Source organism: Poecilia mexicana, unplaced genomic scaffold (assembly GCF_051168715.1).
Source record: "Poecilia mexicana isolate PSO_F unplaced genomic scaffold, ASM5116871v1 scaffold_8, whole genome shotgun sequence".
In the NCBI taxonomy this organism is placed as follows: domain Eukaryota; kingdom Metazoa; phylum Chordata; class Actinopteri; order Cyprinodontiformes; family Poeciliidae; genus Poecilia; species Poecilia mexicana.
In genome coordinates this window covers 2,556,078-2,582,579 of record NW_028263377.1, presented here as the reverse complement: position 1 = coordinate 2,582,579, position 26,502 = coordinate 2,556,078, and the positions used below count along the sequence as shown (strand labels likewise).

The window sequence follows — 26,502 nt, the reverse complement described above, 5'->3', positions numbered from 1 at the left end:
AGCATTGCTATCCAATGACGCTAGGTTTTTCTATGCCGATAAAACAACAGTGTGACAGGGATATTAAAGTTGCATGAAGAATGTTTGTATCCAAAAAACACCCCAAGTGCACAAGTTATACTGAAAAATGTAAGAAACCTGTTATGTCATTCATGTAATGAGCACTACTTAAAAAAAACAAAACATATAAGCTTAAGACTATAGGTGGGTGGATCGGCCCAAAATATTAATAACATCAACATCAAGTCAGTATCAGTATTGGTTTCAGATTCTCCCTTTGATTTTATTTTTGTACTGTAGATTTTGTTTTCATTAGCTCTCAAATTCAGATTTTTTTGAATGAACAAAACTGTGTTTTGTCTTTGTGTCGTTTCTGTTTATCATATTAATATATTATGATAGTTTTGTAGACACCTTCAAACTTTGTCCAAATTCTTTTTGACAAAATAATTCAAATGGAAAAAGCAGAAAACACGTGATGGTCAGAAGTTTGATGTGATCAAGCCTAAATAATAATAAATAAAGATATCAGTGTCCGTCTACCTGGTCACCTAAAAGTAGCTGGATAGAACTGATTAAAATAAATAAATAAAAATTTAACTATGGAAGCAAAGCTTATAAATATAAAAAAAATGTTTCTGTTTGGATAAACTTTTGAATGCAGAGAAACTTACCTGCAGCAAACCTCTTTTTAACTAGAGAGAAGCGATATCCTGGTCCAGCCAGTTCAATGTCACATCCTGACAGGTTGCTGCCCTCACTGGTGAACTGCACTGCCAGTGGCGCCGGTTTACTGGGACCCTCTGTTAGCTGGAAGCGTGCCAATAGGGACCCCACACCTGGGCCAAGAAAATGAATATTGAAAGATACAACAGTGATACATTTACATAATTATTTTAGATAAATGTATATTTTACTTCTGAAACAGAATCTGAATATGGGCAGAAATTCATCTCAAAGCTGTAAACTATACCTCCGTTTTCAGATTTCTTGGAGATATCAGGGATCTTCCATAAGATTCTTTGCTGCTCTGCATTCCTGTATAGATAGAAATGGAAACATTTATTTGAAGCCTATAGAACATTTTGGAATTAATGCTAAGATTTAACACCTAAATAGAAAATAGAAACCTTTTTTCAGCAAAATGGTATTTGAGTAAAATCTTAAATCATGTAAAGAAAGTTTGATGTATTTTTTTCATTCCATTATTATTTAAAATATTAATGTGTTTTATTTCACGTGCACTTGAACTTCCTAAACGAACATAACCACATTGTTTCAACAAGCTAACATCTTTAGGTTGTAAGCTAGACAGTGTTTAATAATCAACTAGTTTATGATTTGGTGCATACCATACAGCAGGAGGTAGGACAGCTTGTAATTTTGAAACACCTCCATCGATTGGGACGAGAAACTGGACGTTGTTGAGAGCCATCGGCGTCGACATGGCCTCCCCGTTGTATTTGTAGTCTATCCTCAGGTCAGTGCTGGTGGGCTCACATCTCCAGCTCACAGCCAGGTTCAGAGGAGCCGACTGGAGGCCATTTGTTGATACCTAAACGCAGACATGTGTTAAGTATTGAGAGAACATGTATTTCTCTCAAAAGGACCAAATGTTTGGTCTCTGGCTGAGCTAACCTGATACTTGAGCATGTCGACGTTGTAGTATGTTGCCTGCGGCTTCTGCTCAGCCACCTTCTTTAGATGGGATATCAGGTTTGGCATATTCACCCAGAAGTCCTTTGAATCAGCCTTAGATTGCGTCGTGGTGTCGCTGGTTGGTGGAGTAAAAGAAAGTAATCACAACACAGACAATACAATTGTGATTTTCAAACACAAAAAGGAAAAAAAAAGCAAGCACAAAGCTTGACGGCAGATATAAAAAAGTACCCAGAAACATATTACTTTAATCAAAAATGGGCATAGAAATTTTTTTAAAAAAACCAACACAATAGGTGATTTACCAAGGAATTCATTTTCATGAACCAAATTAAATGATTTCTATTTAAAGTCAAATTGATTCATGTCATTGCTTCATCATTCATTAAAAATTTCAAAGCAAAATTAACACCACATTAAAAACTACAAAAGTTTAAAGGTAACTAAAATTCTAAGTGAGGCGAACGTGTAATAGCCTTCATGAAGCACAGGGGGCAGTGCTACATTTCTGTCTGGCTGGAGACAGAAATGCCAGAGAAACACTTTGATGTTTCTCTGGCATTTACTTAAAATACCTTTAAACTATAGGATAATATATATTAAACTATATATTATTGTTTATACTAAACAATAATATAAACATTTTAAAGGTTTTAAAATTGTAACTTTTTAAAGCCTCAGTATACAAATGGGTAGTTAATAACAATCCAATAGAAAACTGAACATCAGCAATTGCAACATTTGCTATTTCTAACATCCAGTATAAGTTTTTATTTCATTAAATCGACAAGTAATGCTGGTAATGTTAACAAAACGTGTAATGCAAGGTGTGTCTAAAGGTCTAATATGAATTTAGTGAGGTTTAGTTCATTTATTGCACTCATGTTAAACATTTAAGCTAAAGTAATAAAGTTAGATGATAAGTGCCTCAGCCTTAAAGGCTCCTTGCTTCACAGAGATACTGTCTGAGGTGAAAAGGTGTGTGAACAAGGTGGTGAGTTTACGGTGATGGTATTACCAGCAGAGCAGCTGGGGGTTAGGCAGGACATGCTCCAGTCGGCTGTAGTTGGTTATGCTGAAGGTTAGCACGGCAGGGGACGGGTTATTGGCAAAGTGCCGTGTGATTCCTGCCGGAAACGACAAAACCATCTCACCTATGACCTTCACAACACACCTGGAAGAAAGAAAAGTTGTAAGTTGCAGACAAACATCACCCAAATAATTTGTAACATTCTTATGTTCTGTCCCCTCTTTGATTTTCTTTAGATAATACATCTGAATCGTACTGTTTCGAAATGACTGCATGCAATTCAAAGCAACAACATCATGAGTATCAAGCTAAATTAAGAAAACAATAAAACATTTTGTTTAGCCCATAGTAAAGCAATGCAAACACAGTCATGACCAAGCCTAAAATAAATCTATTTGCCTACACATGAGGCAAATAAATACGAAGCTATTCTAAATGCAACTTTAAATTTACTTCATAGCAATACATTGTTTTCCCAAACTTTCTTCAGTCTAACTCCTTCATTTTACAAAAATCCAGTGATATTTCAATAGCTGTAGATGTCATATTGGAGCCAAAACAGAGACATGCCACTTTTTTAGTAAATAATATGGACTATTATCCTTTAGATCAACTCCATGAACTGACTAAATACATTTTTTTTATGTTGTCAAATTAAAGACGTACTTGCTGGGGTCTGCTCCTTTAAAAAAGGCGTTGACAGTCTCTGTGAATGCCGCGGCCACAGGAAGTGTGTCCTGGGCCCCCATGGTGAGAGGGCTCGGTCCTCGGGAGCAGCCTAAAATCAGGGCAAAGCAACACAAAAACAGAATTAAAACTAGCATGAAACATAGTGAACACATGACCAAATGAATGTGAAACCTTATAGTAAATAATTATTGATGATTTAATCATTTTTTAAATTGAGAGCAGATATGTAACTAAAAAGTTCCAGGCCAGCACTTTTACACTCTTCCAATCCAAAAGTGCAAGGATGAAATGAAGACAAAACATTTATAGATGACAATGAAATGACATGAAAAGAAACATCACACATTCATAATGAATAGAAATACCAGTGTTAGTAAGGTTGAACAGCAAATTACACACAAAGATGACACATTTCTCTCTGCTTCTTGACTGAGAAATATCCCCTTTATAAAGTACAATTTCATTTATTGGCACAATTCGTAATACAGCGATGTTTGCTTTTATTCCCCGAATAAGCATTGCTAGGTGCAGAAGATGATAGCAAGGCAGACTGAGAAAAAGACAAGTATTTGCATGCTTATTTCCAGATGTATTTTATAGTTGCAGTATTTTTGACAAGATCACAGAAAATGACATCTAACCAAATAAACTAGAAGACCACCAAGAGGAAAAGTAATTATAAATAGATTAGTAAAGTGCACGAAGAAAGATGAATCTTCAAGAAGGAAAGTGGAGGTGAAATGAGACCGAACAATGTCAAAAGAGAGAAAAGAAAATGTCAAAAAATATATTTTAGTTCAGAGAAGGAATGCTCAGCCACATATTTAGCATGGTGAGGGTTAGAGGATCTTTTGAGGGAGGAGCTTAAGGAAAAGGGCAGCGTAGAGGGTAGGGCCAAGCTTGCACGAATGAGACTCAGAAGAGTGTTTATGTGTGTGCACGCTTCCCTGTTACCGAGGAAACTTACCTTCAAAGGTTAAATAAAACTTCCCTCTGTCAAACCAAACAAGGGATGGCTGGTCATTCTCTGTGTTGGGTGGAGGGGGAGCAGTGAAGGGGAGGAGGTAGAGGGATGAGAAGGTGGGAGGTGGGTGAGGAGGGGGGAGAGAAGGACAGAAGCATGAGTCTCACATGGAAGGTCTATCGCACGTCACGGTGAAGTGAAACGTGGAGGGTGAGGGCCGGGTGAGAGGAGAGACAGAGCATGGAGACACTGCCAGGGCGGAACATGTGACGAGATGGGAGAGATGCATACTGGCCAAAAATTGGGCGACTGAGACAATGCTGGACTCGGGCAGACATAGGGACAGCCAGGCTTGTGCTGCTGAACGTTGGTCAGGATGGATTTCAATGTTGACTTGAGCTAAATAGCAAAGGGGACTGTGGAGTCTCAAATGACACTATGATCAAAACTGAAAACATGAAGCAAGCGGACACATTTTCATCTGCGGTATTTATAATGTTTGAAATTTACGCCGATTACATTATGATCACAAGCTTAATAGTGTGTTCCCTTTTGCTGACAAAACAACTTTGATCTGTTGAAACATGACGTCCGAAGACGTCTAAGGATCTTAGCAGTAGATCCTTCAAGACTTTATTAAGAGATGGGACCTGAAGGGATCTGCTTTGTTTGTCCAGACCATCAAATACTTAACTGATGGTTAAGTATTTGCTTGGGGAAACAAGGCATTCTTGTTTCCCCAAGCAAGAACACCTTCTTCCATTGCTCTGTCCAGTTCTGATACTCACATACCCATTGTTAGTGGTGTGGGTGGTGGACTGGAGACAGCATTGGCATCTTGGATAATTTCATTCATAGCAAATCATAAAATGCTTTAAATTCTGACTTCTTTATGTCAGAATAAACAACAACTTCTCCAGCAGTTTAAGCTACAGCAACTCAACTTTGGGTTGGACCTTGTGGTTCAGCCTTCACCACACACCAGTAAGTCTCAGCTGCCCATGAACATGTTGCTGTTCCCTCCCTGAACTCCAATTTAAACATACCAATCACTACTGGGAAGACTACACAAGAGCTAAATCTTGAAGATGCTCTGACTCAGTCATTCTGTAGTCACAATTTGGACCTTTTCACACTCAGGTAAAGCTTTACATGATCCCATTTTTCCTAATACTAACATGTCACCTTGGAGGACTGAAATGTCCACATGCTGTCTGGCATTTCCCACCAACTAACACGAAGAGGCAATCTGTGTTAGTCTGTGGTAATAATGTTAAAACTGATTAGTGTATACACCTTTCTGATGCCATTCTATGTTTACATTATCATTAGACTACCATCTTCACATTATGAAACAGAAGAGATGCAATGAACTAACACAAGGTGCAGATGGCAATCATGAGACCAAAACACAAGAAGAAAAGGTGGAGAACAGAAACCCACATTTCAGGCTCTGGAACTTGCTTTGAAAGAAAACTGAGAACGAAAGTCTGATTAAAAAGCCCAAAAGGTGTGGTTAGACTTCAACAAATCCCTTCACAGAGGGAAACCTCAATCATGACATGTGTCCCATTTAAACATTTTTTATTTTGGCCCACTACTTGCCAACAGCAACACATTATCTTAGTACGTATTTTAGAAACAATGTGGGAAGCCAAAACATGATATGGAAATTATAAAATCCAAACCACATTACAGCTTCACTCAAAGTTTTGCTTATAATAACGTCATTTTCAGGTGAAAGTCTGGATAGTTTGACCGTTTGAGGTGGCCAAAGGGAAGGGAAGTAAAATAGAAATATCAGACAAATGAGCATTAAATTGAGGCAAACATGGATAATCGTGCTTTGTTCTGGTTGGAAAACAGTGTATTGGGGTATTCTGAAGCTTAATTAGCAACACAATGCAATATTAAAAACAAATATTTTGGGGCAAGATAAAGATAAGTGGAAAGGCTCTTTTCATTAGTACAACAACAGCAAGGAAAAATAATTATATTAAAATAATATTTCTTAATCCAGTCCTTATGCTCAACAACAGGGCAAAACCTTGGTTTTTGTTCATCTGTTTGTTGTGGCAAATCGCTGCTAATGAATGAGTGAGCCGACTAAGAATGTAGAGTGGTGGAACAAAATAAGCGTAATCCATTATGTGGCAAACACAACATGTCCTTCAATATGTTTGAATGGGTTCAAAGGTCTCTGTGCCTGGAGAGTGAATGAGTGGCAGGTGTGAAAGGTGGAAGTCACAGATCAAGGCACCTCAGTGAGATTGGGTAAACTTGAGGCTTGTACTCCAGTTGTAGAGAGACAGACATGAATACAAAACAGCTGCTTGTCTAATTCGACCTGATTCTCATGCCAGACTTCAAACCAGGCTCTGATCTAACACGGTGTGTGACAATGAGTGTTGTGAATGTGTGTGTGTGTGTGTGTTTGATGATCTCAAGAACCCTCATATGAGGGGCTCTTCAGACAAGCTCACACAGAAACCCAGCACACACAACACTCAAAAACATTTATGGTGTTGAATACCGAGACAAAAGGAATCTGGGAGAGACTTTGCTGCACAAGAAAGGAATCTCTTGAAATATGAGAGATAGGAGGCTACCATGGTGACAGGGCAAGACAGTCACTGGTGCACAGTCATAAGACAGAGAGAAAAGTCTCAGGCAAACAGATGAACGGAGAAACAAATATTTCTTTTAACTGGTGTGATTCAACCAGGTTTCATTATTAGTTGCATTTTTGACCTGAGAAATAAACAGGATGAGAAAAAAAAGCTACATTAGTGAGATAAATACTGAAATGTCTTTAAATATGTGGGATGAGAGCAAAACGATGAGAAAATTTCACTGACAAGCAAAAGGAATGCCATGAATTTATGGTATCTCTTCACATTAGAATGAAGAAAACTGATGTGAATGGAAAAAAAGGTATTTCAACAATGGCAAAAACATGGCCTTTTTGGACACTTTGAAACATGTATTTGATCCAGAAAGCTTAATGTAATGTTATAAGCTGAGAGAATTGGAAAAATGGCCTGCTTTTATTGTTAAAGTACCTTCAATTTTCACTTACATTCATCAAGATGGCATACATAACACTCCAGAATGGCCTTTAAGGTCCTCAACCAAGATCAATCTCAGCAGAAACCACCAAACAGAAAAACTCACAAAAGAGCACTCCAAACCCACACTTTATAAAATGCCTTGCAGTCAATATGAAACAAACGCCTTTAAAAAACTACTCACAGCGCCAAAAGGAAGTTTACATATGTTGACCATGCGCATGTACATCATAAATATTAATGAATGGATATACATGGATACACAAATGGATGATACAGCAATCAGCTGGAATGATAAAGACACATATTTGATGGGGTCCAATGTAGACATTTTTTCTCCACACTTCAAATGTCAGTGGGGAATTTGCTGAATGAATCCAAAAAGCTGCATTGCCTGTTGTCTCGCTATTAGCTCATATTTATTGTAGTTGTAATAAATGATTAATTATCAATGGATACGTTATTGATCTCATATTGACTCCTATAGCATTCCATACTCCCCCCAAGTGCTCCGTTGGAGTTGAACTTTACCTGCAAATGAATCAAAGTGCCTCTCAAAGGTGGGCAGTTTGTCTACATAAGCATCATCTTCTGATAAGCCAAAGAGCAAACAAAGGGACAAAACAGCAAAACAAACAAAAAAAGAGAAAGAATTTCAAACAAAAGCGCAAAAATAGGCGTAAAGTCAAGCATGTAAATAGAAAATGGAGATCTTAAATAAAAAGCAGTGGAAAATGTCAAAATTAAAAGCAGTGGAACTGAAAAGCTTACGGGGGCTTACAGTCAAATAGAAGGTATTTTAATAGAAAATAGGTAATGACTATAATGTAATGATCATACAAACAGATTTGCCATTACCCAAAGGTACACCAAAATGAATGAAAGCTAAATCAAGGGCCAAAGTCATGATTAGTTGAAATGTTGCATCCCGTCTGTGAGCCTCAATGCAGTTAAGAGCTATGAACCAAAATTTATTCACAGCGATGCAAGATGGATAAAATAAATTAAAATTTTTTTCTAGTCTAAAGGTCGTTTTGCATTTGGTGTACTTAGTTTCTAACACATAGCTTTTCCTTTTTGATATTATCTTTGTATAATAGCTAATGACTATATGGAATGTTTTTAAACATCTGAGGTAATAATTACATTATTAAGAAACCTGGTAAACATCTGATCCTTTGAGTATACATTCTTCAAGCAATGGGACCTAAAAATCAGTTTGAATAAAATTCCCTTGCAATCGAGGACTTTTCTGATTTTATATAACTCCCGCTGCTCCATGGTGTTTGTTTTTTTCATGCTGCTATGACTCAGCCATGTTACAGCCTACTGAGATTAGCTTTTATCCACTCACAACTCTGCACTGCAGGCTCCTTTACACAGACTCTAAATTTAGATCAAGGACTACGAACTGCTCTATCGTTAATTCATTCAAGAATGTTTGAGAGTGAAAATCAAAACCCTGCTTCATATTCTCACCTATCGCTCACATTCAGCATGTTTGCAAGCATGAAATTTAATCAGCCCAATTGACACAAAATCGTTTTTGTCAAGAATTTCTTCTGTGTAAATGTCAAGTCTTTTAACACTTCAATTTAAATAATAAAAAGTAAAATAAAAAAATGATTCAAACAAAAGGAGCAAGAGCAGAAGGCAAGTTCGAAAATGAATAAAACATTTAGTGTTACACAAGCGCGGGTGGACTATTTCTCTCAGTTTTTCTTTTTATATTAGCAGAACCTTCAAACATCAGAACTGGTTCACACACCTGACACAGACACACACAACTCCTTGCTAACAGTGGGTGTGGTAGCAGCACTCAGGGAGTTGGTGGAGGAGATTGAGGAGGTGCTCTCAGCTCGCGCCAACGGAGCAATGGGAGGGGGGCTCGCCGAGTGGATTGGTGGGCTGAACGGCCGGTTCTAAAAATACACACAAGACAAAAAAAAAGGCAAAAATTAGGTTGCTATTGACCTTAAATCAATTTTGGATACTTTGGATAAAAATATAAAGAAGTGTTTATCTTGTTATGTTCAACCTCTGCAGGATTTCTTGATTACAACAGAAGATGGAAGATAAAGTAAACTCCTAGTTAGATTTTAAACTTATCACAAAAATACAAGGTCGATCTTACCACATCTCCAACAGCAGGTTTCCCAGGAGGAAGCTTGGGTCGTGAAGGGGGCCGAGGCGGAGGTGGGGGTGGGGTTGGGTTGACTGACGAGGGGGTGGAAGGTCTTACAGGTGAAGAGGAACCTGAAGATGAGCGCAGAAACCGCGCAAGGCTCAGATAAAGTTCAATCGCAGATATAGTTCAAATTTACTAAACTTAAATTAAGTAATAAAAACTGCAACTAAAATGACAAGGATCAATGCATTGTATATTTCCTGGAATAATAAATATTCTTCAAAAGCCCTAAATAAGGCAAATTGTTCCAGTAGCATGATCCCACCTTGACAAAAGGCTATTATTTCAGTGGAAAGATGTCCCATATATTGAAATTGTTGTTTTATGCTAAATACCCACAATTATTGTCAACCATTTCAAAATGTGACTTAAGAAGTTAATCAGAGTACAAGTGAACTTTAATTAGTAATCCATCATGAAGTCATGTCATTTGTCTCATCTCTAATTCATTTCTCTAATCTCTTTGAGTTCAAAACATCTATAGAACATTGCATTATTTTTCTCCTTGTAAGAACAGCAAATGTTTATAGTTCTGTCTAATAAAAAAACAACAACAAACAGATAAGATTTTAATATATAAAGGTAACAAAATGGCAATAATAAGACAATATTTTTGCTGCAAAACAAAAGCTTTGTAGATAGGTTAAGTTTAAAAACTAATCATAACTCAGTAAAAACAAATCACTCAACAAACATGGAAAAATAACGTTCTGTATTCATCTGAGTCAAAACAACACGGTCCCTCCCCTCCAAACATCTGTTCAGTCTGTGCAAATTTAATGGCGAGGGTGCCACAATCCATCTGGCAGTTTGTCCCTTTCAACACCAATGAACTGAAACGTTTTTATGTTATAGTCAATACAAAATCATAGCATGGCATCTGAGAACTTCCAATATAAATAAGTACTCACCACTATTTGTCCCTCCTGCTCCAGCTGTGGGGCCTGGTGATGAAACTACTGCACGGTACGTTGGAGGAGGAGGCGGCGGTGGGGGTGTGCCCCGACTTTCTTGGCTGGTATCTTTGGGAGAGGTGATCGTTTCACCTCCTTCCTCTTTGGGATGAGAGGCGTTTGTGTTCTTAGACTGCTCCTCTTGAGAGAGGACAAGGGGTGATGGGATTGAGGAAGCTGAGGGTTCTTCAGAAAGCAGAGTCGCCACTTCACGGGTCCCCTCCTTGGGGGCGGGGACTGGTGGGACACCAGCAGGTGAGCTAAGAGGGGTAGGGGAGGAAGCTGGGGGTGATGTATGCTCCTTTGATGCAAGTGGGGGAGAAGAGGCGATGGAAAGTGGATTTTGGTCTTCTGGTGTGGAGGGACCTGAACGTATAGGAGGCAAGAAAGGCTCCTGTGACGGAGGTGGGGAGGTTGGAAGAGGAGGAGGCGAGTCTTCTTTTGGGGAAAGAGCGATGGGGAGAGGAGGAGGTGACGTAGGTAGAGGGGGAGCGGGGGATTCAGGTGGAGGAGGGGAGGCTGGTGGTGGAGGAGGTGCTGGCTCTTCAGGAGGGGGTGGTGAAGACGGCATATGTGGTGCAGGTTCCTTTGGTGCTGGAGGTCCAGCGGGAGAGTGTTCACTGAAGCAGACCCACTTGTCGTCTGTATCTTCACCAGCAGGGGGAGCCACCTCCGGCCCAAAAATGTTGTCCAGGTCTGCTATGGAGGGCTTCCTGCTTGAGTCATTTGCATCTGCTGATGCTTCTGGAATAGAGACCAGAGATAAATGTTACTTTATTTATACATTTCTGGATGTAAAGTTTTGATTTTTATAAATTTGATAAGTATATTTATATAATGATAACCTTTTAATTGTCAATGTCAATTTATTTATAAAGCAGCTACTAACTACACCAAAGTGCTGCACAGTATTTTTAAAACTTATGTAAAGCACTTTATGTAAAATTTGATTTTAAGAAAAGAGCTCAATGAAAACCGTCAGTTCAGCCATTTCATAAAATAAAATTATGGTTGAATATGTTTATCATTAAAAGATTTTAAAAGTAAAAAAAAAGGCAGAAAAAATTCTCACCAGCAGCATCTGGAGAAGGGGCTTCAGTTGTTGGGGGTGAAGTTGGGACATTCTTAGGCGGAAGGGGAGGAGGAGCTGAAAAAATTTTAATACATTAATACAGTTATTGAATGGTTCATAGATTAAATCTATAACTGTTCCAATATTCTTGTAACTGTAGGGTGTGTTGCACGGGATGCAGATTTCTGGTACAAATAAAAAAAGAAGAGTGTCAGCAGATTAGCTTGTAATGACTTAGCAGGAATTACTACATCTGTCAAAAAACAGCAATACTTCTTACGAGTGGAACACAAAACCATCCATCATGCAGCACAGAACCTTACAATTCAGTCACCACCATGCCAAGTGCAAGGATAGGGCAGCACAAAGGAAGGGGTTGATGCAGCATGACTACAGAACCTTTGCTGTAAAAGATACGTCAACCAATAATAAATGCTGTGGTTGTGTAATGGCTGATGAAATGAACCGGAAACAATTCTTTGTCTAGTGGGACGTGGAGGGGATCATGACCACATGGCTGTTTGATCAGGACTGTTTGCCAGGCCTGTTTGTTAGTCAGATGATGAGGGAGTTCACAGGGCGAGCTGATGGGTCTGTGGAGTCATTCAGGCAGACGAGGAGCTGTGGCACAGTGTGGAATAATGAAACTTACTTCCTGTGGGGAAGGACCTCGTGAAAGAGGATTCAGGCTCTGAGAAAGAAGTCCCCCACACATCAGGCTCAGAAAGAACCACTAAGTGTAGGAGGGGACAGAGAAGGTCAAGTGAAGGAAATTAATAGTGGGTTTCTCATTATTTTATATATTTTGTAGGGAATAAAACATTCATCAGCTTGTAATAAAAATCTTAAATGGAGTAAGGAAATCTGTTAGCAGTTAGAAAGTGTTAGCTGGAAGAAAAAAACTATGATACATCATGAACAAACTGCCAAACAAAGCTCATAAGTACTGCATGTCTATTATGGAATTACACATGAGCAGCTACACCTGTGTGAATCAATGTATAGTGGTATTTTATATCAACTTGAGGTCATTATGCCTGAGGTGGAACTTATGTAACAGCTAATTGCTTTTTGATCGTCTGCAACTGAAAACCCAGAGGATTGAATGTTAGCAGTTACAATAGAACCTACATATTAACCATCCTGCAATATAAACACAACCTTGGGGGGTTATCTTCAGCTTTGACCTCAGCAAAGACACGCTAAATTCACAACTACTGCAGCGAGTTCAAGAGAAGAAGAACTATGTAAAGACATGAGCGGAAGGCAAAGGGAAAATGTGTTGACAATCAAGTAAGACTAAGCTGACAGCAAAAGAGACACAGTAAGAGTATTTTCAGAAAGCCTCCATGAATCAATCCAGACAAAAACATAGACACATTTAGAGGATAAAAAGGGATGATGGATACAGGAATAGAGCAGTTACCTTCAGTTTTCTGTTCTCCGAAGGCTGTTTCTAAAGGAGGCCCAAATAAGGCTGTGGTGTCTTCAGGGACTGCTGTTTGCTGATTGCTGCAGCGGCAACAGAGTGAGTAAGAGAAGAAAAGTGTTGTCATGTCACCAAATAGTCCGTTAACTATTTTAAGCCTGCTATGACACATTACAGTCAGGTAATGCATGGCAAGTCATCAAAATGTCATCACAAATTAAAATTTCCACCAGACTTTATTGATGGCACGTAAGGATTGATCAATCCATTTATGTTCAACAAGAAGTTTCATTTATAAAGATGGAGGCATTCAAATAAGAGGCAAAAATGTTATTTTCTGAAAATAAGAATTTTGCTATTGGTATTAAAAAGGGATCAGGCCAATCTGAACCCTTTTAATGACTTTTTAAAGTGTGTTAATGTATTATACATTACTTAAAATGACTAATCTCTAAAGTTTGGTTTTAATTATTTTTATTAAAGTCTTCCAACTCAAAGGGCAAAAAAACCTAAGGAATGTAAGCCATGACTTGAAATCCAGCATTTAATTTAATTTGTGTGAGTCAGGCAGTAATACTTTGCTCACATTGACCATGTGCACTATTGGCAAAAAATGCCCTCTTTAACAGGATTATAGCCAATTTGGAAAGTTTCATAAATGCACTGCTTCCAAGTAGACAGATAACAAATACAAACTGTTGCACCAGTATTGAGAAGAAGAAAAACTGCAATAACTGCATTGGTCATGTGGAGATACAGTGACTAATCTCTGTCTCTATGTGCAGAGAGAAGAGCCAATGTGACTTATCTGACTCCTCATGACTCAACAGACAAAACAATGAACACTGAAACAACTGGACAACAAAAAGCTGACATTCAGGTAAACCACTGGAACCATTGCAGCATGATTCACCTACACAGAACTCACAATATAAACAACTGTTATTAGGCATTCACACAAGAGTAATATTAGATTTGGTGCTCAGTAAAAAAACACTGTTGTGCAGACTGACAGCTTTGCAAGCTTAATGGAGTGCACAGATTCCCACAAGAAGAACAAAAATGTTTTTTTGTTTTCCTAAGAAGTTGTTCAAAATTCCTAAGAGATGGTAAAAGTGGGGCAGTCTTGCAATGAGGTCTTTTGCATTAGAAGAGCAAAGAGTAATATAAAGAACATTATCTAAAAATGTCCCATTTCTGAGCTCCACTGCAGTACTGGGGTGATTCTTCAAAGAAATTATTTAGCAAGCCTGAAAACAAACGCTGTCACACTTCAGATTTTCATTTGATTTAAAATAAGCTCTTGAATAATTTTCTTTCCAAGTGGCTGATCAAATCAAATCCCAATGAATTTATGTAATATTAAAGCTCGTGACAGCACAGTGAGAAATGTGAAAAAGTTCAGTCTTTTTGTGAAGTACTGTAAAACAGCTGCTATACAGAAACAGTGTTTTATTTAATGATAAATGCTTTGAGGGCTTTTTACAAAACAACAAGGCAAAACTATTTAATACACAAACAGCAATTGATCAATTTTCAGAAATAAAATGCATAAAGTGAGAACCATGCTTCATACCTGGGTGGCTGTGGTGCTGGAGCTGGTGTGGGGGCCACAATGGGAGCAGCAGGAACGGCACGCCTTGGCCTGGCAATTTCCTCACCTGGGAGAAAACAGCATTTTATAGTACTTTACTCAAAACAAAAATACAAGTCTGGACTGAAGGGCAGTAAGAATGTTACTTACTAGATGTGTTCCTTTTAATACCCTATAACATGGAAAAAAAAACAAAAACAACAGTAAAGTATAAAAATGCTAAAAAGAAGAGGTACAAAGTAACACATTTACATTTTACCTCTATGCTCAGAAGAAGCAAATACTTATTTGAAATTCCTAATTTCACTTACATGAAAAAATCACTTTAGTTCAAAGAGTAGGTGGTAATAATTCAAGGTCCTTCACCATAGTTTTTTTTTTTCCCTAAAGTAAAATAATCCAGTGGTGAAAAATGTAGTGATAGCCAACCATTAATATTTAGTTTTCTACAAAATCACACATAACAACTTAAAAGCACCCCTCACTATGGCAACACAATAAATGTAAAACAACCCGTTTTTAATGTGTTTTATTTTGGAGCTCAGACTGCCTAGGAATTTTTAATTAGCATTTCTTTTTACTTTTTTGGTTCCTTGGAAGTCTAAATATGACCAGACACAGAAACCCATTTTTCATAACTGGCTTATAGGATGGAAGAGGGTCTAAGTTTATCTCGTCACCAAGAAAAACCTTCCCTTCAAAGCTGGCTGCAGAGAACTGCAGCATAGAGTCGCATCTTGGGGACCCCAGTGTCTGTAACAATGCCTCTATCTACCTGCCAATCGGTTGTTTAAAAAGTAAGCCCAGAAAAGTAGAATGAGAAGACATTATAATATTTCTGCAATCTGATATTGTGCAGCTCTGTGTGGACTTTGGCGTTACACCTGGAAACAAAGAATGAAAAGCAACTAAACACGGCTCAGGATGTGCATCACATCATGAACTCGTTGAGGACATTTTAAGTCATTTTGACAGCTTTAACTCTGCAAACATAAAATCAACCCTGTTCAATGGTCTTTCTAAATAAATTGGTTATATTAATGAATTTAGAAAAAGCAGTTACTTCAGCCTTTTCTGACCCTTTAACCCACTGAACAAATGAACCAAAAAATATTACTGTGAGATTTTGTTACTGCACAGTGTTGGTAATAAATATGGACGCAATTCAATTGAGTTTAATTATATTGCAGCCTTAAATCCTCCTGGACAAACATGTAGAAACTGTGCGTACTTGAATTATTACCACCCACAGTGCGATCATCACCACTTGTGCATATAATAAAGCATAATCCTACTAGTTACTAGGAAAAAAAAACTTTATTAGTTTCATATGAGAGAAAAATTGCATCTTAGAAGCCCTCTGCTGCCTGCTGCAACAAGAAAGCAGTGGATTGTCATCAAAGCTTTAAAAAGCCTTTAATTATAAGCTTTCTGAGGTGTAAGAAGCAGCTTGTGACAGCACTAAGTGTGAGACTGACAGTTGGTGTGCAAAATATAAGGGTCTTAAATTTGGCTGACAAGGTGATAATCCAGACATTATTGTCTTTTTCCCCACTGTGATCCCAACAGAAGTATGAATTCATAGTGGGGAGGACACCACAAGCAATCAAAGAGAGGAGAGTGTGACAGGAGGGGAGGACACATGAGCAGATGAAGAGACATGATGGAGAGAGACTGGAGTGAGACATCAAAGAGCCAGCTGTCAAAAGTGCAAATTATCACCAAGCAGACAGAAAAAAATAGAAGATGGAAAATCAAAACACCTTTAAGTCTAGAGATCTGAAGAATTAGTAAATAAAACTTTAAAAATGCTTATTTTAGCTGAGGAAATTTCAACTCTTGCTGAAGGGTACAAGAAGGCATGTGATATATTTAGTGTCACCCCAGTTAGACAGATGGAAAGGACACTTACCGGGCTACGTCTCTGTGACCAGCATAAAGGAAGAGAGAAGAGATACCTGATCAGAGAGTGACAAATCAGTAAAGAGGACAGCATGTGCATCAGAAGAAGACTGTTTGGCCTGGCTGACTGTCGTATTTCATGAGTAATACTTTTTCTGTTGAATTTAGTGAAACATCTCTTCAAACATTTAGTCAAGATAGCTCAGGGTGATTTATTGAAACGGATATGTATGTTTGTAACTATAGCATTGAAAATGCATTTGCCAGCCTACTGCGACTGGACAAAATCCAAAACATCTTGTAGAGCTGCCTTATTAATTCTGTTTCTTTAACGCCTGCATCCATTTGCTGCTGATCAGTCTGCTGTTAAAACAGAAACTCTGCCACCTAATCCCAGCGAGGTTCCTTTCATTTCCCTACGTATCCTCCCATCTGCCCTCTTCCACTCTTTAATTTCTACTGAAATCACTCCATCTGCTCGCATCAGATCCACCTCACAGCAACCATCTCTCCCTCCATTCTCTCACTCTTTAGCTTGCCCCAGTTGTGCAGTGAGCCATGAGTGATTAAAGTGATGTAACAGAGGGTGGGACAAGCTAGTGGTAGGAATTCATATAATTGGATAAAGTAAGGAAGGAAAGACGTCAGTGAAGGCTGACTCAGCCAATTGTTGCAGCTCTGCTGAACGTAAACAGGAAGTGCATCAGAGCTGAAATCCCTAGTCCATTTAAAGCACTACTAGTGGTTTATCATATATTGAATATGCGACAAAATATAAATATTTTTTAAATGCTACATTGTTTTTGATATTTGTAAAACAATAAAGGATATTACATTATTGTGGTTGTTAAACTCAGACAAGTTGGCTGTATTTTAAGCAGACAAATATTACTATCTACAACAGACTGAAATAATGATACATATGGAAAATATAAAAATAAATGGAAAAAACAAGTTCCAGTTTTTCTTTGGAATAAATGCAAGTATATAAAAAAAATCAAATAGATATGCATTTTGAGAGGTTGTCATAACATTTCAATTTTCAGTATGACCCCAATACTTGTTTCCGTTAGAATATATAATCTCAGTATTTGGACTGAGAACCAGCAGACTAAAGGCTCCACAACTAATTAAATCAGATCAGTCAAAGACAGAAGAAATACACCTTAAAGAAAAAAGCTCTTGCACTGAATGTAGCACAGCAAAAAAGAAAAATTTGGAAGTGGTTTAAAAGCAGCTGAGCAGCTACAGAAGCACAATGCTTCTCTAAAGTCTATATCTGTTAAAAAAAATCATAAAATATTTCCATCTTTAATGTGAGGTATGCCACATCTCTCCTTGGCAAGATCTGCCCACTATACCAAACAAAGGTTCTCCATATCCACAGTTTAGTTTTAAAATGCCGTGGATTTTGTTGTACTCTTGTCCTGACTTATACCTTTGCACAATACAACTGGATCACTTCCACCTTTTTTAACCTGTCTGATTTTATTACGGGTTATAAGTAAGGAAGCATGAAGACAAAAGGAGATTCTGGACTTTTGGGATGTACTAAATCTGCTTTAGATTTAAGTTGACAAAAGTCAACATTGGCCATTTACCTCACAAATACAAGACAAGACTAGTAATTATGTCATCCCAAGCTGATTTCATACTTTGGCCCAAATTTAGTTTGCATATCAACAGCCACAAAAACATAGCACATGCATTTGTAAGCAAGACATATTTTTAGAGCTAAAAGAGCACATAGTTAAGAAATGCATATAAAACAAAGATAAAAAGCAGAGTCTTACCGGACTCCTCTACAGGGGTTAGGGTCATTTTAGGCAGCAAAGCAAAAATATTCAAAGGAAGAGAAAAAGGTAACAGAATGTTAGAAGGCTGAGAGGGCGTTATACACACAAGCAAAGCAGACATGGAAAGTGATCTCCAGTCGTAAACACATATTTTATGACAGTTCTCTGAGGAGAACTGGATAAGTTGTCAACAGATAATGTGTGTAAAGCTTTTGTGTGAAATAAGCTGTAATCCTGCATCATCATTGCTTCATGACAAACACTTTGTAACTCTGACAAAGTTTTCACAATCTGGGGTCAGAAGAATGTTAAGGCTTTATACAATGAAATACCATCCAACAGACTAAAGGAATAGACTTATATGCACCAAATGGGCATTTCTTGGTTGGTAAAGATTTCTGTTCTTCTTTTGGGTCTAACCTTCAAGTTCTGTTTTTTTATGTGGACAAGGACTAGATGTTCTTTCATAGAGGTGGTGATTATATATCTAATATAAAAAGCAATAAAATAATATGCCATTTTATGCCATACATAGCATGTCTCTAAATCTGATTAGTTTATTATTAAACTAAGAAAAGAGCTTCAAGAAAAGATGATGAATGAAAATAGTGAGAGTTTAGTTTTGAAAGAAATTCAGATCTTTCCGTATTTTAGATGCTGATCATCATTCAAAGTCCATCAAGGGGAAATTGGCAGATGCCCTTCTCTGGTCAACTGATTGGTACATTTTTAGTTAATATGCAAGGGGTAAGACCAAGCCTGTCACACGACCAAGCACCCTTAGAACCTATGTTTTTAATTATTAATAATTAAACATTAATAAGACAACGCAGCTGCTAAGCAATATGCCCACAAGTATTTTTCTGCCCAGCAGCACACTCACAAATACTGAAAGATGAACAAAAATCCTAATAAATTTGTTATTTTGTGTTTTACTCAAAGTCTTCCACACATGAACCCAAACAATAAGAGCATAAAAAGACCTTCACACCTAATAAGGTTGACAAAGCCACTGGGTGAACCCACTGAAGCTGGATTAAATTATTGAGGACAGAAGCTCAAATGACCACAGGTAATGTCCTTGTATTGTGGACTGAAACACAAGTTCATTGTGTCCACTTTCCTATGTGAATAATTTAAAGCAGACACCTAACCTAACTGTCCTGACTGGGGAAACACAGGACTGGAGGCCTGCAGACCAATAGGCATAAAAAAGCTGAGGGCTGCCTGAGGAACCCCGCTGCAAACTGCAGGCTGCATGATGGGCATGAGATGATTAAGTTCTCACAGGGACTTAATGTTGTGCTGTAAACTTGTGGTTTAAGATGTAGACATTCTGAATAATATTCAATTACTATGGAATAATAAGAAAAAAAATACAAAGTATAAAAGCCTTACAAATTTGTTACATAAATTCTAAAGTTTCCAAAATTACTTAAAGCTGTTAGCTCAGTATTCAAACCAAAGAGTATGCATGCTTACTCTGCTAAATTATTGACAAAAAGATAAATATATATTGTTAAAAGGTGGAATTCATTTAGGCCAATTTCACTCAGAGGAGTGGATTTGAAGAATTTATTTGTCCTTGTTTATTTTTTTTTAAGATTACAGCTAATAAAAATGCTTCTATTTCTTAGAAATTAGAATTTCAAAAAACCAACAAAAAAGTACATTTAGTGCAGTGATGTCATGTTACGGCGCTCTAGACAATCATGAGAAAGACCGCTGACTCAACAGTTGTCCTGCAGACAGTTACTGACACCCTCTGCAAGGATCAATAGGTCATTGTGAAAGAAACTTGCTGCTCACAGAACGCAGTTTCCAAGCACATTAATGAAAAGTTGAGTGGAAGAAAATGGTTTGGCAGAAACTGCTGCACAATAATCTTTCACTCTCAGTTTTGAGAGAGAACTCAATTAATCATTATTTTGGGGAAGATTCACAATGTGTCAATACATTAGGAGTCACCACACGCAGACATCCAGCTAGGAACAAAACTATTAGCTTGCCTCTGAAACTTATTGTAAAAATTGTGATTAGAACGTCACTTGAAAAATTTCACTTCGCATATAATTAATGAATATAAGAGAAGTTTTACATTTTAATGGAGCTGTTGACTTAAATTATATTTTTGATTGTATTCTAATTTATTGCGATGCGCTCCGCATGCTAAAAGTTGGAAGTAAAGACAAGAAGCAAAAATGAGCTATGCACACATGTAACAACGACCTAAAACATCACAAATCAAGTCTGCTAATGAAGGACAGCAGAAGGAGGGCATAACCGTTGGGGTTACTCACCATAGGAGACGGGGACAGGGCTATGTTTCCTATGGAGGCTTTGAGCTCATCAACTGAAGGAGCCGATATGACACAATCAGCTGGCAGCGGTTTGATTTTGATTTTGAATTTCTTCTTGTGGTCCTCTTCCTCCTCAGACTCGTCAGACGAGAAGAAATGGGTCTTTTTGGTAGGTGAGGGCACAAAGTCAAAGAAAAAGTCCAAACGTAAAACAATCCAGCTGATTTGACCTCTAACTGGGATCCCATTGTAAATATGGAACATTTAACACAGTATCTCATTACAGGTAAAACAAAAGCCCTGTTTCTACTTCGTGATGAAGTGTCTGCTCCTAATTAACATATTTTCCTTTTGAGGTTCAAACAATTGTCTCTTCAGTTGTTCAGTTACTGTCAAAGTTAAAAACAACAACCACTCCTCTGCACAGTGTGATGAGAAACATTCAAAAGGTGACAGAAAACAACATCGTCTGAAAGGTTACAAAATATACAACTAATCTAGACACGCCAGTTGATTAATGTGATGTTTCACAGAAAGGTTATAAGGTTTTTACAAGACATTTGAGGTATAATACTATAATACAATTACTAATTAGTAAGACACTGTTGTACATAATCTTTTAATGATCTTCTCAAGATATTCTTTGAAAACAAAACAACTGATCTGTTTAAAGAGATGTGAAGGAATTTTGTCATGGACTAGCAATGGTAAATCAGGTTGTGCTGAGGATATCTCCTTCCTCTGACTCTTCATCAGGTCTGATGCTGTAGCCTTCATCATCCAACTCAGGGGAGTTCTGAAACACACAAACTGTAAATCAGTACAGACCTATAAATGTGAGTACAGTTCAAATGTTAACACTGGATTTCCACTCGTAACAAATGGTGTCCATTGAAGCAAAACGGTAAATTGAAAAAGTCATGCTTGTCATTGACTGATACAAATATAGGTAACTAAATATAGTTACTGGTATCAGTAACTGAGTACTGATACCAGTACTCAGTTACTGGTATCAATGTACAGCAAAGTGCTAAGACGTTCTATTATGAAGCCTCGTCTCCCCTTGACCTGTTTCCGGACACTTCCAGTCAGCTGGTTGAAACATGGCAACTATATGCTCTTCTACCATTTACAAGAAAAATAAATGTGTCTGTTTGGTTATATCTGCTTAACTAAAGAGCACTGCCCATGCATCTTACTAATTCGACTATGTAGAGTATTAAAACTGCACATAAACCTCTAAATATGAACAAATTTGCATGACCAAACACCAATTGTCCTCTACCTAAGTATGTGCAGGACGGGCGTAGCTGGCTTTATCGCCAAACCGCTGCACACCAATCACTACATTCATTTTTCCTTGTGGCTCCATGTTTTCTTGCTCTCTTCCATAGTAAGAGACGTATGCAATGTGGGGGGGGAAGTGCAAAGCTTCTGTTTTACCCTGGATAATGCTGTACAACAAGATCTCGGCAAAGCAAACATTATAGGAAACATTCTAATAATTTTAAGAATCAAAACAATGATTGGGTAGCAGTAGGAAAAACTCCTGTTTTGCATAGAACAATTAAATCATTTTGGGGTTTTACTGTTAATTATTGGTCTTAATAACACAACATTATGTGTTTTTATTGATGGCTAAATATTATGAGACTTTTATTCTGGCCTAAGTTTATTTGTCAACTACAATTTCTTTATGCAACCAGTGATAAAATAAGATCAACACTAACTCTAAAGAAGGCTGAAATTTTGGTATGATTTGGTGCAGAAGCACCGCCTCACCAACTTAAACCAACTAACTTTACTTACGTATCTTTCCCAGTCGATATCTTCATAGAAGCCATTCGGGGCTCCATTTGTCTTCTTCTGAGACTGAGAAGACAGAAGCTGTTTGATTAAAATCCCTCCAGACACTGAAGAAAGAGTGAGTTATGTAAGACTCCACTTTATCTACTACAACTCAGCAGGATTCTTGTGCAATTGGATTTTTTTTCTCAGACGGTATTCTGTTTTTTTCCACTTTTCTGAAGCTTTGGGTTATCAAAATAACAACACTAGAACCAATATTTTGCATTTTTATAAGCCATATTTGAACAAAAAAGGTTAATTATGATGACAAAAGTATTCTTGCTCCAAACATTTCACTGAACGTTTCCTTGTTTTCATCTACTATGATTCTGACAGCTTGTTAATGAAATAATAGCTCAGGGAGTAAAAGCTCAGTGGGAGACTGATGGAATAAATAACAAGCTGCAGTGTTTTTACTGATACTAATTCTATCCAGACACAGTGCTACTCTAAAAGCTTGTCTATTCTAAAAGGCTGAGTTCAGTACCGATTCAACCTCTTGGGGTTCCTGGCAAGCAAAAACGACACAAAAATAAATAATTTATCCAGTATTCACCAGATTCAGCTCTCTTCAGAAAGTCTCTTTGTGCTTGTAAAAAAAATTCTGATTTGAAAATAAATGTAACTACATTGACTGTTACTTACACCACCATCTCTGTCTGGAGACCCTCTGTTACATATAAAGGGAAAAAAAGAGAAAGAAATATGAAAGGTTTCTTGTTCTCTTTATTTCAAATATTTACGAAATTGCTAATTAGTCCAGGTAAAATTATTTAAAATACTACAAACCAATCAGATTAATCAATGCATTTTAACATCCACAATGCTATGCTACCTCCTCTGAACGAGGGTCAGAGCATTGCAAAGAAAAAGTGGACTTACGTAGAGTCACTGTCCTTCTCTTTCTTCCGTATCCCGAAGGCCTTCCTGGTACGTTTTTTCAATCCTGAAAAAGCACAAAGAGAAACCAAAGGCATGAATGAAAGGTGGCTCGCGTGGGAGGCTTAAAGGGTAGTCTGGGTCAGCTGCATGCCAATGGGATCAAAGGCAATATTTTCATGTATTCTTTATTGACTGGCTGCATCGCTGGGAAGAAAAACGCTGCTAAAACTATAAATGTGTTCACGCTCATCACAGATTGAACGACAGCCTTGTAATCATCAAGGAAACCTTTTAGGATGGAAAATTAATTAGGACTGAAAATCAATGAGCCAGCACTGAGCCAGGACAGCAAAAGGGCAAAGATGGAGGAAGCTATAATAGGTCACATAGAAAGTTCAATACATTACAATTCATACAACACAAGACTCAAAATGTACTGATTAGCATATTGCATGATAGTCAAAAAATAGAACCATGCTTTGTTCTTTAGTTAAACTAACTGATCTATTATTTTTAATAACAACTCTATTTCAATAAGCTTAAAACCTTATCTTTGCGTCTTCTTCACCTTAAAAGGAGGTTAGATTACAGTTTCTCTCAACTTTATACCTGCTACCTTTGACATTAGAACAATTTAATATCAGCTGGACTGAAAAGCCCTGTTGAAAAGACTGATCTCAGATGCTCCCACCTCTTTCTTACCCAGAATGAAGGTCCAGTTGTCCCCCTCCATTCTGTCTCTGCCGAGTCCTCTACTTTCATTCTTCCTTCTCTTTACCTTGCAGAGAACTCATCGCACAATCTACAGACCAACCAGTCTCTTCCTCATACCATCTGCAGATACATGCTGTACCTCTGATGAGGAACTTGATTCTCTTCTAGCTGAAGCATGCGCACACACCTACATAGATAAGGTGTCCTGTCCTTGATCTGCATATGGTGCTCAAATTCAACACCAGTGGCTTTATTTCTGGGTTAAAGGAAAATTTAATGTAGTTGTCTGAAAACCCCCCCCCATCAAAATCAGTTCCATCTAACTGTTTAATTTGAATTGTATTAGTCAATGATGTTAAAGAAGATAGGCATTTACTTGATCTTTATCTTTACTGACAAAGTATAAAACAATTAAGCCCCTGCAAACTGCACTGACACAAAATGTGATCAATATCCAAGGACACAAGCATATTCTGTGTTTTGAAAGCAGCGTTGCTTTAATGAAAGCAAAGTCAGAAGAATGAGAAATAGAAAAATAAAAAAAAATCCTCCAAGTTTTCTGTCAAAGATTCATGGTCACTTTTTTTAATTTAAACACTTTACATTAAGGCTTTTTACATATTGTGTTTTTTCTCAAATAGTGTGGATTGTGAGAGGCATGAGGGTTTTTTTAAGTTGGTGCCTTTATTAATGGTTGAATGAAAAACAAGTCTCCAGTCACGATGTGGCAGCACTGCCCAAACTAATCAACAGGCTGCCTGTTCAACCCAGAAAAAGAAGTAGCCTACACAAACACACCTGTGTACAGAGCTGACAGTACAGGAGAGATGCAGAGACGGTCATAGAGGGAAGTAAAGCAAGTGACTGTCGCCAGTAGAAAAAGACCAAGAAATATGAAAGAGCCTTCATAGCCCTTAATTTCACTATGAATGCAAAATGTTATGCACTTTTCATCCCTTCTGATAGTCTAAAAGCAACATTGCAAATTTTGCAAAAAAAGATAGTTTTTCTTTTAGTTTAAACCCATTTTGATTGTCACTGTTTAGTCTAAAATGCAAATCCCTGAAAGTCGTTTGCACTTCTGTTTTAAGACTTTTGACAAAAATCTTGCCTCCAAAAAGGGGAAGACAGATTGCACTGTTGCGATCATTATATAGTCAGCAAACAAAAAAAATTTACCTGTACTGCAAAACAAGGAATAGGTAAGTGCATACAGGTTTCTGAGATCACAGAAAGAATAAAAGCTATGAAGCTAAACAAAAATGAATAAAAATACAATTGACAAACATTTTTGTTTTGGAAAAGTGTAAACATGTTCTAATTATTATAATCTAATACTAGCCTTGCATATCACTAAAAACCCGCCCCCCACCAAAAAAACCCCAAAAAAGACAAAAACATTTGTTATCGTCTTTAGCTTGACTTGTTCTGTACCTTGATTTTTCTTCACTAACTACAAGTCTGGGCCTTATTTTTCATTGGGATTTCATTTGTCAGAAAATAATGTGTTTCTTGTTTCAGAGAATAATTTATGCTCTATCGATCCCCAATCAGTCATCTTTTAGCTCCTGATTTTTTCCTTCTTTTGGCACATTTAGTATTTGCTCCCAAATACAAATTAACAGAAAAAGATCTGAAACAAAATAAGCCATTTGAATTTCTTTTTAATGTGAAGATTTAATATGAGTGTTTAATTTTTTAGTTTTTAATTTTTCAATGTCCTCTTGATTCCACTTTATATGAATGTTCCTCTCTATGAAGAAAATCCTGAAATACATGCTTAACTTATTTGGGAGTAGGTTTTCACAATGTTTAAGTTAAATAACATCTATTTATAGACGTTGCTAAAGTAAAGAGTATAAGAAAGCACTTTAGGAGTGAAATGGCAGGCAGTAAAGACTACGTGGTGCACACTGTTTAAAACTTCTGTTCAGAATGATGATAGATCGATCAACTACTAACATAAATAGCGGCCTATTCCCAGGACACACTAACGTAAGTTCAACAAAAAGCAAGTGATTTACAACTAAATAGGAAAAAGGCATTGTCAAACCTAAAACAAAATACAAGATGTCAAGAGTTTTTAAAATTATTCACTGAGAGATGCACAAAACATTTTTTCTTCAGACTGAAATATAAGGCTCCTTGATAGTTTCTATTGATTACTTAGATTTAAAGAAGTGGCACTATCAGGAGTAGCAACAGAGTAGTAACACGTGCTAAAGGCTTTGCATGAGCCATCCTTCAACCTCTATAAAACGATTGTCAAAACTGCAAACAACAGTTTCTACAATTATACAGTTTGTTCATAAGATGACCCAACTTCACAGTTTTCATTCTGCTGATTTACACACAGATTAGAAACTAATCTCAACCCGGAGGCTGAGAAAAATACCTTAAATATGATATCCAA

At 37.4% G+C, this 26,502-nt stretch overlaps 1 protein-coding gene across 1 annotated transcript in view; it reads right to left on the bottom strand.

The window, feature by feature from the left end:
- sgip1a (SH3GL interacting endocytic adaptor 1a) overlaps positions 1-24,247 on the bottom strand; it is a 29,367-nt gene extending 5,120 nt beyond the window's left edge. Inside the window, exons 1-21 of the mRNA XM_088008016.1 lie at positions 24,078-24,247; positions 23,376-23,439; positions 23,139-23,163; positions 22,455-22,517; positions 21,378-21,441; positions 20,646-20,818; positions 16,560-16,571; positions 14,798-14,819; positions 14,630-14,714; positions 13,051-13,136; positions 11,625-11,699; positions 10,511-11,296; positions 9,546-9,667; positions 9,180-9,333; positions 4,347-4,406; positions 3,356-3,467; positions 2,678-2,833; positions 1,639-1,774; positions 1,353-1,555; positions 974-1,038; positions 675-839 (exon numbers count right to left, since the gene is read on the bottom strand). Of these exons, the coding sequence (XP_087864142.1) occupies positions 675-839; positions 974-1,038; positions 1,353-1,555; positions 1,639-1,774; positions 2,678-2,833; positions 3,356-3,467; positions 4,347-4,406; positions 9,180-9,333; positions 9,546-9,667; positions 10,511-11,296; positions 11,625-11,699; positions 13,051-13,136; positions 14,630-14,714; positions 14,798-14,819; positions 16,560-16,571; positions 20,646-20,818; positions 21,378-21,441; positions 22,455-22,517; positions 23,139-23,163; positions 23,376-23,439; positions 24,078-24,108 (2,659 nt within the window). The 5' untranslated portion in view covers positions 24,109-24,247. The remainder of the gene's footprint in view (positions 1-674; positions 840-973; positions 1,039-1,352; positions 1,556-1,638; positions 1,775-2,677; positions 2,834-3,355; positions 3,468-4,346; positions 4,407-9,179; positions 9,334-9,545; positions 9,668-10,510; positions 11,297-11,624; positions 11,700-13,050; positions 13,137-14,629; positions 14,715-14,797; positions 14,820-16,559; positions 16,572-20,645; positions 20,819-21,377; positions 21,442-22,454; positions 22,518-23,138; positions 23,164-23,375; positions 23,440-24,077) is intronic.
- Positions 24,248-26,502: the final 2,255 nt, after the last annotated feature.